At 47.5% G+C, this 15,660-nt stretch overlaps 1 protein-coding gene across 5 annotated transcripts in view; it reads left to right on the plus strand.

Moving 5' to 3' along the window:
• Positions 1-15,660, plus strand: part of LOC110486918 (interleukin-6 receptor subunit beta) — a 31,378-nt gene that overhangs the window by 8,868 nt on the left and 6,850 nt on the right. For 4 of the 5 annotated variants that reach the window (XM_036941675.1, XM_036941674.1, XM_036941673.1 and 1 more), the window contains 5 exons: positions 9,553-9,704; positions 10,334-10,476; positions 12,415-12,559; positions 12,674-12,750; positions 15,035-15,272. In XM_036941675.1, the coding sequence (XP_036797570.1) occupies positions 9,553-9,704; positions 10,334-10,476; positions 12,415-12,559; positions 12,674-12,750; positions 15,035-15,272 (755 nt within the window). Of the gene's footprint in view, positions 1-8,302; positions 8,440-9,552; positions 9,705-10,333; positions 10,477-12,414; positions 12,560-12,673; positions 12,751-15,034; positions 15,273-15,660 lie in introns of those variants that run through there. The other variant, XM_036941677.1, reaches the window with a different exon arrangement.

Consider the following 15,660-nt stretch of genomic DNA (forward strand, 5'->3'; position numbering starts at 1 on the left):
CTGGCGGCTCCTTGCAGACTGGCGGCTCCTTGCAGACTGGCGGCTCTGGCGGCTCCTTGCAGACTGGCGGCTCTGGTGGCTCCTTGCAGTCTGGCGGCTCTGGACAGGCGGGAGACTCTAGCAGCTCTGGACAGGCGGGAGACTCTAGCAGCTCTGGACAGGCGGGAGACTCTAGCAGCTCTGGACAGGCGGGAGACTCTAGCAGCTCTGGACAGGCGGGAGACTCTAGCAGCTCCGGACAGGCGGGAGCACCCGTAGGGATGAGACGGAGAGACAGCCTGGTGCGGAGGGCTGCCACCGGAGGGCTGGTGCGTGGAGGTGGTACTAGATAGACCGGATCGTGCAGGCGCACTGGAGCTCTTGAGCACCGAGCCTGCCCAACCTTACCTGGTTGAATGCTCCCGGTCGCCCTGCCAGTGCGGCGAGGTGGAATAGCCCGCACTGGGCTGTGCTGGCGAACTGGGGACACCATGCGTAAGGCTGGTGCCATGTATGCCGGCCCAAGGAGACGCAATGGAGACCAGATGCGTAGAGCCGGCTTCATGGCACCTGGCTCGATGCCCACTCCAGCCCGGCCGATACGAGGAGCTGGTATGTACCGCCCTGGGCTATGCACCCGCACTGGGGACACGGTGCGCTCCACAGCATAACACGGTGCCTGCCCGGTCTCTCTCGCTCTCCGGTAAGCACAGGAAGTTGGTGCAGGTCTCCTACCTGGCTTCGCCACACTCCCTGTGTGCCCCCCCCAATACATTTTTGGGACTGTCTCTCGGGCTTCCTTGCCAGCCGTGTTCCCTCATATCGCTGGCTCCTCTCTCCGGCTGCCTCCGCTCTCCTAGATCCCTTCCAGCCAGGATCTCCTCCCATGTGTAGCAACCCTTGCCGTTCAAAACGTCCTCCCATTTCCAGGAGTCCTGACATCGCTGCCTCTCCTGCTGCTGCTGCCTGTTACCACGCCGCTTGGTCCTTGGTTGGTGGGTGGTTCTGTAACGGTTTTCTTCCGTTGAAGGAGAGGAGGACCAAAATGCAGCGTGGTTAGTGTTCAACATGTTTAATAAGGACAATAAACGTGAACACTACAAAATAACAAATGTGAAAAAACCGAAACTGTCCTATCTGGTGCATAAACACAAAGACAGAAGACAACCACCCACAAAACCCAACACAAAACAGGCTACCTAAATATGGTTCCCAATCAGAGACAATGACTAACACCTGCCTCTGATTGAGAACCATATCAGGCCAAACATAGAAATAGACAAACTAGACATACAACATAGAATGCCCACTCAGCTCACGTCCTGACCAACACTAAAACAAAGAAAACACAAAAGAACTATGGTCAGAACGTGACACAGTGTTGCTAGTTAGCAATGGCGCTGATCCCATGAATTTTTCTTTTCAAATGCTTCTGCATGGAATTATTACGATGCCTTAATCTTTGTATTTTCTTACCTAGACTAGCAGTCTAGGTTAAAAAGAAAATACAAGCACAGAGTTTCTAAACCCAGACCCACAATATCGTAAACTTCCGGAAACGCTTGAGAAACAAACCAAACAGACTAGGCGTGGGGTTTGAGAAGTCAATGAGAGAAGTGACAAATTCTTCCTTTAGTTGTTAATTTTATTGAAATCGAAATGCACAACCTAGATTCGAGCCAATGTCTTAAAGATGCACTATGTTTGCTAAAATTCTAATAGCTCGCCTAATTTCAGTTTGTGACAAAACAAGCAATTATAGTGTGGAGAATCATTGTACCTAATATCTCATATCTAATATCTTTTCCACAACCAACAATATGGTATTTTCAGCTGTTTGAAGCTTGTGTACAAAACCGAAAGTAAAAGACTCAAAAATGAAACTTAAGACCGGGAAGCAAAGAAATAGTGCACATAGAACATATGTACTTTTTCTTAAACTTTCTTTAGATGAGAATGACAGATCTATAACACTAAATTCTATGTCAATTTGATCCGGTTGCCAAAAAATGACATATTGTAGCTTTAAGTAGTTGAACTTGTTATTACGCAAACCTCGTGAAGGTGGCAAACTGAAACTTTTTAATTTTTGTCAAAAACGACTTCATATTGAAGGAGTGCCTTTGATTTGATGGCTTGCACATGCGCAGTTCGACGCGAGACGACCGTGTTTAAAAATAAATATATATATATATTTTTTGTTTTATTAACAAATATCAACAAACAAAAGAGGGATAGTCACATGCAAACAAGCATACATACAAACTATTTACATTTCCAGGAATCCTAAACAAACAAATTGTCACATTCGTTGAATGGAGGAGACCAAGGCGCTGCGTCATTTGAATACATCTTCTTTAAGGAAGACGAAGAACACTTAAACAAACTTACAAAACAACAAAACGAACTCCCGGCCGCACACCTAAGCCTATATGGGAGGGTCTGGGTGGGCATAACTCCGAGGTGGCAGTTCTGGCTCGGGACGTGGACCCCGCTCCACTTATGACTCGTCACACTTACTTAATATCTCTGGAGCGGGAACCCTCACCGCCGACCACGGACTATAGGACGCCACTGGACTGATGGTCGAGTCTGGAGTGAGTGGTGCCTCTGGATTGGAGGGAGATTCTGGCGGATCCGGACTGGAGGGAGACTCTGGCGGATCCGGACTGGAGGGAGACTATGGCGGATCCGGACTGGAGGGAGACTCTAGCGGATCCGGACTGGAGGGAGACTCTGGCGGATCCGGACTAGAGGGAGACTCTGGCGGTTCCGGACTGCGGCCCGTCGTAGGAGGTTCCGGTCTGCGGCCCGTCATAGGAGGTTCCGGTCTGCGGCCCTGTCGCCGGACGCTCTGGACTGGGTACTGTCGCCGGACGCTCTGGACTGGGTACTGTTGCCTGACGCTCTGGACTGGGTACTGTTGCTGGACGCTCTGGACTGGGTACTGTTGCTGGACGCTCTGGACTGGGTAGTGTTGCTGGACGCTCTGGACTGGGTACTGTCGCCGGACGCTCTGGACTGGGTACTGTTGCCTGACGCTCTGGACTGGGTGCTGTTGCTGGACGCTCTGGACTGGGTACTGTTGCTGGACGCTCTGGACTGGGTACTGTTGCTGGACGCTCTGGACTGGGTACTGTTGCCTGACGCTCTGGACTAGGTACTGTTGCCGGACGCTCTGGACTGGGTACTGTTGCTGGACGCTCTGGACTGGGTGCTGTTGCTGGACGCTCTGGACTGGGTGCTGTTGCTGGACGCTCTGGACTGGGTACTGTCGCCGGACGCTCTGGACTGGGTACTGTTGCCGGACGGTCTGGACTGGGTACTGTTGCCTGACGCTCTGGACTGGGTACTGTTGCTGGACACTCTGGACTGGGTACTGTTGCTGGACGCTCTGGACTGGGTACTGTCGCCGGACGCTCTGGACTGGGTACTGTTGCCTGACGCTCTGGACTGGGTGCTGTTGCTGGACGCTCTGGACTGGGTACTGTCGCCGGACGCTCTGGACTGGGTACTGTCGCCTGACGCTCTGGACTGGGTACTGTTGCCTGACGCTCTGGACTGGGTACTGTTGCTGGACGCTCTGGACTGGGTACTGTTGCTGGACGCTCTGGACTGGGTACTGTCGCCGGACGCTCTGGACTGGGTACTGTTGCCGGACGCTCTGGACTGGGTACTGTCGCCTGACGCTCTGGACTGGGTACTGTTGCCTGATGCTCTGGACTGGGTGCTGTCGCCTGACGCTCTGGACTGGGTACTGTTGCCTGACGCTCTGGACTGGATACTGTTGCCGGACGCTCTGGACTGGGTACTGTCGCCAGACGCTCTGGACTGGGTACTGTTGCTGGACGCTCTGGACTGGATACTGTTGCCGGACGCTCTGGACTGGGTACTGTCGCCGGACGCTCTGGACTGGGTACTGTTGCCGGACGCTCTGGACTGGCGAGGCGCACTGTAGGCCTGGTGCGTGGTGCCAGCACTGGTGGTAGCGGGCTGGGGACACGCACCTCATAGCGAGTGCAGGAAGGAGGAACAGGTCGTACTGGACTGCCGAGGCACACTATAGGCCTGGTGCATGGTGCCGGCACTGGTGGTACCGGGCTGGAGACACGCACCTCGTGGCAAGTGCGGGGAGGAGGAACAGGGCGTACAGGGCTCTGGAGACGCACAGGAAGCCTGGTGCGTGGTGTTGGCACTGGTGGTACTGGGCTGGGGATACGCACCTCAGGGCAAGTGCGGGGAGCAGGCACAGGAAGTACTGGGCTGTGGAGGCGTACTGGAGGTCTGGAGTGTAGAGCTGACACAACCCGTCCTGGCTGGATGTTTATGCTTGCCCTGCAAATGCAGGGCGCTGGCACAGGACGCACAGGGCTGTGCAGACTCACAGTACGTAAAGCCGACGCAGGATATCCTGGTCCATGGAGGTATACTGGAGACCAGGAGCGCTGAGCCGGCACCCTCCTTCCTGGCTGGATGCCCATTCTAGCAAATGCGAGGAGCTGGAATAGAGCGCACCGGGCTAGAAATGCGCACTGGAGACACCGTGCATTCCAACGCATAACACAAATCAAATCTCAAATCAAATTTTATTTGTCACATACACATGGTTAGCAGATGTTAATGCGAGTGTAGCGAAATGCTTGTGCTTCTAGTTCCGACAATGCAGTAATAACCAACGAGTAATCTAGCTAACAATTCCAAAACTACTACCTTATACACACAAGTGTAAAGGGATAAAGAATATGTACATAAAGATATATGAATGAGTGATGGTACAGAGCGGCATAGGCAAGATGCAGTAGATGGTATCGAGTACAGTACATACATATACACATACATATGAGATAAATAATGTAGGGTATGTAAACATTATATTAAGTAGAATTGTTTAAAGTGGCTAGTGATATATTTTACATCAATTCCCATCAATTCCTATTATTAAAGTGGCTGGAGTTGAGTCAGTGTGTTGGCAGCAGCCACTCAATGTTAGTGGTGGCTGTTTAACAGTCTGATGGCCTTGAGATAGAAGCTGTTTTTCAGTCTCTCGGTCCCAGCTTTGATGCACCTGTACTGACCTCGCCTTCTGGATGATAGCGGGGTGAATAGGCAGTGGCTCGGGTGGTTGTTGTCCTTGATGATCTTTATGGCCTTCCTGTGACATCGGGTGGTGTAGGTGTCCTGGAGGGCAGATAGTTTGCCCCCGGTGATGCGTTGGGCAGACCTCACTACCCTCTGGAGAGCCTTACGGTTGTGGGCAGAGCAGTTGCCGTACCAGGCGGTGATACAGCCCGACAGGATGCTCTCGATTGTGCATCTGTAGAAGTTTATGAGTGCTTTTGGTGACAAGCCGAATTTCTATAGCCTCCTGAGGTTGAAGAGGCGCTGCTGCGCCTTCTTCACGATGCTGTCTGTGTGGATGGACCAATTCGGTTTGTCTGTGATGTGTACGCCGAGGAACTTAAAACTTACTACCCTCTCCACTACTGTTCCATCGATGTGGATAGGGGGGTGTTCCATCTGCTGTTTCCTGAAGTCCACAATCATCTCCTTAGTTTTGTGGACGTTGAGTGTGAGGTTATTTTCCTGACACCACACTCCGAGGGCCCTCACCTCCTCCCTGTAGGCCGTCTCGTCGTTGTTGGTAATCAAGCCTACCACTGTTGTGTCGTCCGCAAACTTGATGATTGAGTTGGAGGCGTGAGTGGCCATGCAGTCGTGGATGAACAGGGAGTACAGGAGAGGGCTCAGAACGCACCCTTGTGGGGCCCCAGTGTTGAGGATCAGCGGGGTGGAGATGTTGTTACCTACCCTCACCACCTGGGGGTGGCCCGTCAGGAAGTCCAGTACCCAGTTGCACAGGACGGGGTCGAGACCCAGGGTCTCGAGCTTGATGACGAGTTTGGAGGGTACTATGGTGTTAAATGCTGAGCTGTAGTCGATGAACAGCATTCTCACATAGGTATTCCTCTTGTCCAGATGGGTTAGGGCAGAGTGCAGTGTGGTTGAGATTGCATCGTCTGTGGACCTATTTGGGCGGTAAGCAAATTGGAGTTGGTCTAGGGTGTCAGGTAGGGTGGAGGTGATATGGTCCTTGACTAGTCTCTCAAAGCACTTCATGATGACGGAAGTGAGTGCTACGGGGCGGTAGTCGTTTAGGTCAGTTACCTTAGCTTTCTTGGGAACAGGAACAATGGTGGCCCTCTTGAAGCATGTGGGAACAGCAGACTGGGATAGGGACTGATTGAATATGTCCGTAAACACACCCGCCGCGCTCTGAGGGCGCGGCTGGGGATGCCGTCTGGGCCTGCAGCCTTGCGAGGGTTAACATGTTTAAATGTTTTACTCACCTCGGCTGTAGTGAAAGAGAGTCCGCATGTTTTGGTTGCGGGCCTTGTCAGTGGCACTGTATTGTCCTCAAAGCGGGCAAAAAAAGTTATTTAGTCTGCCTGGGATCAAGGCATCCTGGTCCGTGACTGGGCTGGTTTTCTTTTTGTTATCCGTGATTGACTGTAGACCCTGCCACATACCTCTTGTGTCTGAGCCGTTGAATTGAGATTCTACTTTGTCTCTGTACTGGCGCTTAGCTTGTTTGATAGCCTTGCGGAGGGAATAGCTGCACTGTTTGTATTCGGTCATGTTTCCGGTCACCTTGCCCTGATTAAAAGCAGTGGTTTGCGCTTTCAGTTTCACGGTGCCAGACCAGTAACATGCTCCCCACGGTAAGCACTAGGAGTTGGCTTAGGTCTCCGACCTGACTCAGCCAATCTCCTCGTGTGCCCCCCCCCAAAAAAATCCCCAAACCCCTACACAGGAACAAAAACACATACATCACCCATGTCACACCCTGACCTAACCAAAATAATAAAGAAAAGAAAGAATACTAAGGTCAGGGCGTGACACAAATCATATTCATTAATAATACAACAAGTTTTATTTGCCTTTTTGTTTTTCCTTTTAGTTAAAGTCGTGCCAAATTGTTTCAATTCATTTATAAAGTGAAAAAGGTTTGGTTTTGAATTAGACCATTTGCATTTGTGAATATGAAATGTACCTACTATTATTAGCAGTTGAATTAAATATACTACATCTTTATCTATGTCACAATTTCTGAAATAAATCATTGTATCAAAACCATTAAATAGTACAACCTTTCCTATTTTTTTTGTAACAAAATTCTGTATGTCAATCCAAAAAATTATACTATAAATACAGGCAAAAAACAAATGCAAAATGGTCTCTTTCTCCATTCCACAGAAATCACAGTTAAAGTCAATATTTAGCTTGAATCTTTCCAAAACATGTTTCACAGGATAAATTCTATATAACATTTTAAATGAAACTTTCTTTACTTTGTTACTGATACAATATTTGTTACCAATTTTCCATGCTTTCCCCCGATGTATATCACCATAGATATTTGACCAAAAGAATCTTGCTGGGGGAATTGTAGTATCACAAACAATATTCCTAATCTGTTTATTACTACATTTATCTTTGATGTTAATATTGCCAATGCATATATTTTCATGTAAATCTATGTTACATCAACCAGAGGAATTTCAAAGAGATACAACCCTCCTTGGAATCACATCAAAAACAATTGCATATTCTTTTGGGGTTATTGGAATTTTAAACTTATCAAGAAATTCCCCATATGAGAGTAGATATTCATCCTCATTCAGTAACTGACCAACCAAAATAATTTTATTCTCAAACCAGTTACGAAAAAATAGTCGTATTTTTAAATCGTATAACTTTGTTGTTCCATATAAAGTATGTGTTTGTGTTTATGCGCTAACATCCAAGCTAAAATTCCCTGCTCATGGAATTTGGCCAACTTTACTGGGATTTTATCAACATCAAAATTACATCGAAGCAAAAAATTCTAAACCACCAACAGAGTCAAATAAATACTTAGGGAAGACATTCCAAATACTGTTCTGGTTCTAAACATACTTCAGGATCCAATTTATTTTTAAAGTATTATTTAGAGTATTGAAATCTAAAACCTCAAGACCTCCTTGTTCTTGGGTATTAGTGAGAATATATTTCCGTAGATAGTGAGGCTTGTTCCTCCCCAAAAAATTATAAAGAATCTTATCTAAGTCCTTTACAATTTTAGGGGGTAAGTCAAGTGATAACGAGACATAAACCGATCTGGATAACCCTTCAGCTTTGGACAATAAAACCTGGGACGGTGTGTCACAGCATCATCGTACTGAGCTTGTTGTCATTGCAGGCAATCTCAACGCTGTGCGTTACAGGGAAGACATCCTCCTCCCTCATGTGGTACCCTTCCTGCATCCTGACATGACCCTCCAGCATGACAATGCCACCAGCCATACTGATCGTTCTGTGCGTGATTTCCTGCAAGACAGGAATGTCAGTGTTCTGCCATGGCCAGCGAAGAGCCTGGATCTCAATCCCATTGAGCACGCCTGGGACCTGTTGGATCGGAGGGTGAGGGCTAGGGCCATTCCCCCCAGAAATGTATGGGAACTTGCAGGTTCCTTGGTTGGAAGAGTGGGGTAACATCTCACAGCAAGAACAGTCCATGAGGAGGAGATGCACTGCAGTACTTAATGCAGCTGGTGACCACACCAGATACTGACTGTTACTTTTGATTTTGACCCCCCCTTTGTTCAGGGACACATATTCCATTTCTGTTAGTCACATGTCTGTGGAACTTGTTCAGTTTAAGTCTCAGTTGTTGAATCTTGTTATGTTCATACAAATATTTACACATGTTAAATTTGCTGAATATTTCGTACATTTGCTCTGGCCATCTTCTCCGTTTTCAGAGCGCTCTCATCTCAGTGTGCCTAGAGCGCAGAATAACTGACCAATTTACGAACGCCCTACAGCATTGAATATTGCCGGTGTAATTAAGCGTGATTAAAGTGTTGCCAGCAGCACAGTTACAGTCACCAATGCTTTGGATAACATGGAAAAAATGGTCAGTGAGGTGTTCTCTCGTTTTTGTCTGGAAGTAGCTCGCAAGCTAGCTAACTTTATCCAGTTAGCTTGGGTGCTTGACTGCCATTGTGAGGCCAGAAGGCTCGGATCACCAACTCCTCCGCCAGAGCGTCCAGTGTGTGCTCGGAATGCTTGGAGAGCGAAATGCTCTGAATTTACGAACTGACAATCTGACAACACTTTGAATTTACAAACGCCCAGGGCGCGCTCTCTTGCTCTCCAGAGTGAATTTACGAACACACCCCTAGCTTTACACTCACAATGTCCGCCAGTCCACCCATTATGTCATCATTGACTTGATGGGGACGCCCGTTATATTCATTATATTTCTATGGCAGCGCATGCAGTCAGGAGCAGCGGAGAGTAGAAAATGTGTGTCTTTTGCTATGTGAACAGTTGTTACGGTGACCTCAGTCATTTAACTGGCCAATAACCGTCATCCAAAATTCCATGACTGTCACAGCCCTACCCGCAGCCCTCTGGCATGCTCGGTGTGTTGGAGCTAGGTCTGTGTTGTAAGACTGTATGTCTGCACAGTGCTGTCAGATGTGGTGTTTGAGTGGTGTGTATTTATGTGTCCTGCAACTTCCTTTTCAGCATTAGCAGCGTGGTGGAGGGCACCAATGTGAGTGGTGTGATCCCTCGTGAACTTTACACCAGTTACAGTGACCTGACTGTGTTGGTCAAAGCTGCGAACCAGCATGGCTCTGCCACGTCTACAATGGCTGCCTTCAACACTGGAGATATCAGTGAGTCAGTCAGGGATGACTCTTCTCTGTACATTCCCTATTTATTCAGAGGGACAGACATGACACTTTCAGTTTCTGTCTCTCTCCAGCTGTCTTACTGACTCTCTTTTGTGCTCTTTCTCTCCCCCCACCCTCTCTCTATCTCCCCCACCTTCCCCCACCCTCTCTCTATCTCCCCCACCCTCTCTCTATCTCTCCCACCCTCTCTCTATCTCCCCCACCCTCTCTCTATCTCCACCACCCTCTCTCTATCTCCCCCACCCTTTCTCTATCTCCCCCACCCTCTCTCTATCTCCACCACCCTCTCTCTATCTCCCCCACCCTCTCTCTATCTCCCCCACCCTCTCTCTCTATCTCCCCCACCCTCTCTCTATCTCCCCCACCCTCTCTCTATCTCCCCCACCCTCTCTCTATCTCCACCACCCTCTCTCTATCTCCCCCACCCTTTCTCTATCTCCCCCTCCCTCTCTCTATCTCCCCCACCCTCTCCCTATCTCCCCCACCCTCTCTCTATCTCCCCCACCCTCTCTCTATCTCCCCCACCCTCTCTCTATCTCCTGCTCTCTCTCTTGCTCTCTTTCTTTCACTCTCCCACTCTGTCCTCTCTTCCCTATCCATTCCTCTACCAGAAAAGCCACCCACCCCTGAAATCACTCACCATTGCCCTCAGCCTCTGGAGATCTACTGGATTGTGCAGTGTGAGGATCAAGGCAGCTCTGACCAACATTGTGAGGTCCAGTATCGCCCCCAGGACCAGCAGGGCTGGACTCAGGTGAGTGAGCTGAGCATGGCTGGGGTTTTGTTCATTTCCCCAAGTGTGCACTTTTTCACTTCCATTCATGGATTTAAAGTAAAATGACCGGTATAAGAAATATTTTGGAAACTCCCTCCCGCCCAAACCTACACCAATGCACTTCAGGACAGAAGACAGGGTATTTTGGGAGCGGTCGAAATGTACCCAATGATGTTTTTTCAATTTCAGTCGGGGAGGGTTTAGTATTTTTTTATTTAATCCAGGGGAGGATCATGTAATTTGTAATCAATTAAATGTCATATTGAGAATGAGTTGCTTATTATATCTCGATGTGTGCTCGATGCTGCCCCTCATCCCTGATTCTCTGCTGGGCGCGCAATATCAAGTGCAACTAGTGTGGTCTCAATCAAATGATCCATAGCCTATGCTGTAGGTCTAAGCTATACGAAGAGCATGCTTGGAGAAGCACAGGGCAAAGTTATATTTCTAAGAAAATGTACTATTTTTCCTGAGTTTATCTGCTGCTGGGATGGTGTATATAAAACTAGCCTACACTGCATTACTAGGCCTACTGATGTCCTGTTTGAGAGGGAGAGGGCAGGAGGACTGCTATACTGCTAGAATTGATTCTAATAAAAACAATATGTTTCGTTGCCCATAATGAAGGTATTTATAGAGTTATTGACCTCCCAATAAGCCATAATTTACACAGATTATTTGGGACCAATTAGGTTATGAAAATGTGGAAAAAAATACTTTGAATTAAAAAATAAATTAACCAAAAATGTCTTATTAGGCTATGCAGTCATTCTACACTGCCTTTGAATTCACTTTTACAACCACGAGTTTGGCCAGTCTTGTTGGTTTGAGGATCATGCGATGAGCTATCCATGGCTAGTTTGTTCATTTAGCCTAGCAGTGGTCTTCTATTCCCATGCCCTAATCACAGTCAACACACATCTATTTTGGAACAACAATATCATGGAATGAAATAGAATCTATTAGAAAATTATATTTTACCAAATGAAGAAAAGTTACTAGTGCATATAGGAACAGCGGGGACTGTGAAGCAACACAAACATGGGCACAGACACATGCTCCCACACGATAACATACGCACTATACATACACATGGATTTAGTACTGTAGATGTGGTGGAGTAGGGACCTGAAGGCACAGTGTGTTTGAGATCCGTGAATGTATTGGAATGTTTTTAAGCTTGTATAAACTGCCTTAATTTTGCTGGACCCCAGGAAGTTAGTATGCTTCCGCTTTGGCAGCAGCTAATGGGATCCATAATAAATACAAATAGGCCAACCTGATGATATGTGGTTAAAACAATGCTGTGTTAAAAAAATGAATGGCTTTTTCTGTACTTCATTGATGATCAGGTATTCCGGTTGTAACTGGTTCTGTTGCGTTCAATTTTTGCAGTTGATAGACAACTTTGGCTACTTTGCCATGTAATGCTTACAAAACTAAGAACAGTTTCTAAAACTGCATATCTAAGGCTCTGGTCTGACCTAGGAGTGAGGGTAAATGATAATCATGTTCTCTGCTATCCACTTTGTTGTAATTATTATTTTGGGTATAGGGGAGGGTCACTTGTTTATTTTTTCAAATATTCAGTCCCTTAGATGTAGGGAATGAAACATTGAAATACCACTGTCTCTCGATTATCTGTGGGAATTTCGTACTGGGAATGTTGTCCTTCTGAGTTAGGGATGGGTAACTTTTTGAGGCTCGAGGGCCGCATGCACAGATTCTTTTGGGACCAATTTATTTGTCAAAATCTATTTGCGTGCTATTTCAAAATAATAAGCTCCATTATAATTGTACTTTCTTTAAGCTATTAAATGTGCAATGTAGCCTGGAGTTGCTTTTTAATCCAAAATAATCCCTCATCCCCCCCCCATCCCTGTTCTTTTGTCTGTCATTCTTTCATGTCCTGCTCAGGAAGAGGACATCCTACGCAGCTTCCTCCTCCTGACTCCACGGCCCTACACTGTTTATGAGTTCCAGGTCCGCTGTGCCTGTGAGGGCCCTCAGGCCCTGATGAGTGACTGGAGCTCAGTCTACAAAGCATGGAGTTCTGAGTCAGGTCTGTCAGTGGGTGCTGATGGGTAATGTAATCCTGTGGTCTCCACAGCTTGAAAATATTTGTTCACTTATTCTGTGGTGATAGATGATTAAACTATTTCTCTCTCGTTCTCAGCGCCTGTGAAAGCATTGGATGTGTGGAGTGACTGTGGAGTCACCTCTGAGCTTTCTCAATGTGCCCTTATGTGGAAGGTATGTTAACACAACATCCCATCATAATAGGTCATATATATATATATATATATATATATTATATATGTTCACACACTACCATTAAAAAGTTTGTTGTCACTTAGAAATGTCCTTGTTTGTAATCAATCCTGTGTGAAGCTGTTGTAGAGGAGTCAGGCACAGGACAGCAGATATGAGTAATAAAACGTAATTTACTCAAAAACTATTACAAATACAAAGCAAAAATGCTGGCCAACAATAACGAACCGTATACAAGAAACAATCACTCTGTAATAGCGTGTGTGTAGGTGGCAGGGAAGTCAGGCGCAGGAGAATCCAACTTAGTAGAAATGGAGTCGTTTAGTAGACTTAACAAAACTCCATAACCAAAAATACAAGATAAATAAAAGTGGGTACAAGAACCCGTCGTGCGCCAATACATAATACACAAACACACAAACAAACAATCTCTGACAAGGACATGAGGGGAAACAGAGGGTTAAATACACAACATATAATGAATGGGATTGGAACCTGGTGTGCAGGAAGACAAGACAAAACTTTAAACCATTAAAAATGGTTTAATGATGGCTTGAAGGTTGGTGACGTCGACCGCCGAACGCCACCCGAACAAGGAGAGGGACCGACTTCGGCGGAAGTCGTGACACACGCACAAAAACCATGGGGAAAACAGAGGGTTAAATAATGAACATGTCATTTGGGAATTGGAACCAGGTGTGTAAAACAAATGGAAAATGTAACGCCGACCGCCGAACGAACAAGGAGAGGGACTTCGGTGGAAGTCGTGACAGTAGCCTCCGCCGACACCGACCTCGGGGACGACCCGGAGGGTGAGGCGCAGGGCGATCCGGATGGAGACGGTGGAACTCCTGTAGCAATGAAGGGTCCAAGACGTCCTCCACCGGCACCCAGCATCTCTCCTCCGGACCGTACCCCTCCCACTCCACGAGGTACTGAAGGCCTCTCGCCCGACGCCTCGAGTCCAGGATGGCTCGAACAGCATACGCCGGGTCCCCCTCGATGCCCAGAGGGGGCGGAGGAACCTCCCGCACCTCAGACTCCTGGAGTGGACCAGCCACCACCGGCCTGAGGAGAGACACATGGAACGAGGGATTAATATGGTAACCTGGTGCTTTGCCTGAGAGGCAGGAGACCAGGGTGGACATGCTCTCATGTCCCGAAGGAGCCGGGTGGACGGTCGCCAGGTAGAGTTCCAGCTGTAGTAGGAACCCCTGGCATCCGGCAGCCGTCCCATCATACTCCCTCGGGAGCGCGAGCCGAATCCCGCTTGGACCGGGTGAAGGAGGGCTGGACAGAGGCCCAGTATCAGCAACCATCACTCCTGTGTTCCAATGGCACGTTGTGTTAGCTAATCCAAGTTTATCATTTTGAAAGGCTAATTGATCATTAGAAAACCCTTTTGAAATTATGTTAGCACAGCTGAAATGTTTTCTGATTAAAGAAGCAATAAAACTGGCCTTCTTTAGACTAGTTGAGTATCTGGAGCATGTTGGCTCAAAATGGCCAGAAACAAAGTACTTTCTTCTGAAACTCATCAGTCCATTCTTGTTCTGAGAAATGAAGGCTGTTCCATGCGAGAAATTGCCAAGAAACTGAAGATCAAGTACAACGTTGTGTACTACTCCTTTCACAGAACAGCTCAAACTGTCTCTGATGGTTGCTGATAATGGGCCTTTTTACACCTATGTAGATATTTCATTAAAAATCTGCCGTTTCCAGCTACAATAGTCATTTACAACATTAACAATGTCTACACTGCATTTCTGATCAATTTGATGTTATTTTAATGGACAATTTTTTAAATTTTCTTTCAGAAACAAGGTAATTTCTAAGTGACCCCAAACTTTTGAACGGTAGTGTGTGTTTATGTGGTGTGTGTGTGTGTGTGTGTGTGTGTGTGTGTGTGTGTGTGTGTGTGTGTGTGTGTGTGTGTGTGTTTGTGTGTGTGTGTGTGTGTGTATATGTATATATCTCTCAAACTGTACCATATATTCCGGTTAGGCAAGTGATTGATGTTTCAAAAGATTCTGCATTTTCTAATCATAAGAACTTATCCAGAGCGTCTTACAGGAGCAATTAGGGTTAAGTGCCTTGCTCAAGGGCACATCAACAGACTTTTCACTGAGTCGTCTCTGGGATTCAAACCAGCAACATTTCGGTTACTTGCCCAATGCTCTCAACCACTAGGCTACCTGCCTCCCCAAAACACCCCCTTCCCTATAGCCTGCTATAACTAATACCCCTGTCTGGTATCTATCCTCAGGAGATGCCCACCTGGTTGGCTCAGGGGAAGGTGCTGGGGTACGTGGTAACATTATCATACAGTAACGGGACAGTGGCGGTTGTGAACGTGCCCATGTCAAAGCCTGGTGGCCTTTGTGTCTGTCAAGAGAAGAGATGCCGCTTCACACCCTCTCTGTGGGGTGTATCATCGGTGGATGTGTCCGTCTACAATTCCCAGGGTGCCAGCAAACCTGCTCCCCTAGCTCTACCCACATCAGGTAAGGGAAACCACCATTAAGTTTCCGGATGACACAACAGTGGCCTGATCACCGACAACCACGAGATAGCCTATGAGGAGGAGGTTAGAGACCTGGCCGTGTGGTGCCAGGACAACAACCTTTCCCTCAACGTGATCAAGACAAATGAGATGATTGTGGACTAAAGGAAAAAGAGGACCGAGCACGCCCCCATTCTCATCGACGGGGGTGCAGTGGAGCAGGTTGAGAGCTTCAAGTTCCTTGGTGTCCACATCACCAACAAACTAACATGGTCCAAGCACACCCAAGACAGTCGTGGAGAGGGAATGACAAAAACCTATTCCCCAGGAGACTGAAAAGATTTGGAAATGGTCCTCAGATCCTCAAAAGGTTCTACAGCTGCCCCATC

Source organism: Oncorhynchus mykiss, chromosome 13 (genome assembly GCF_013265735.2).
Source record: "Oncorhynchus mykiss isolate Arlee chromosome 13, USDA_OmykA_1.1, whole genome shotgun sequence".
Lineage (NCBI taxonomy): Eukaryota > Metazoa > Chordata > Actinopteri > Salmoniformes > Salmonidae > Oncorhynchus > Oncorhynchus mykiss.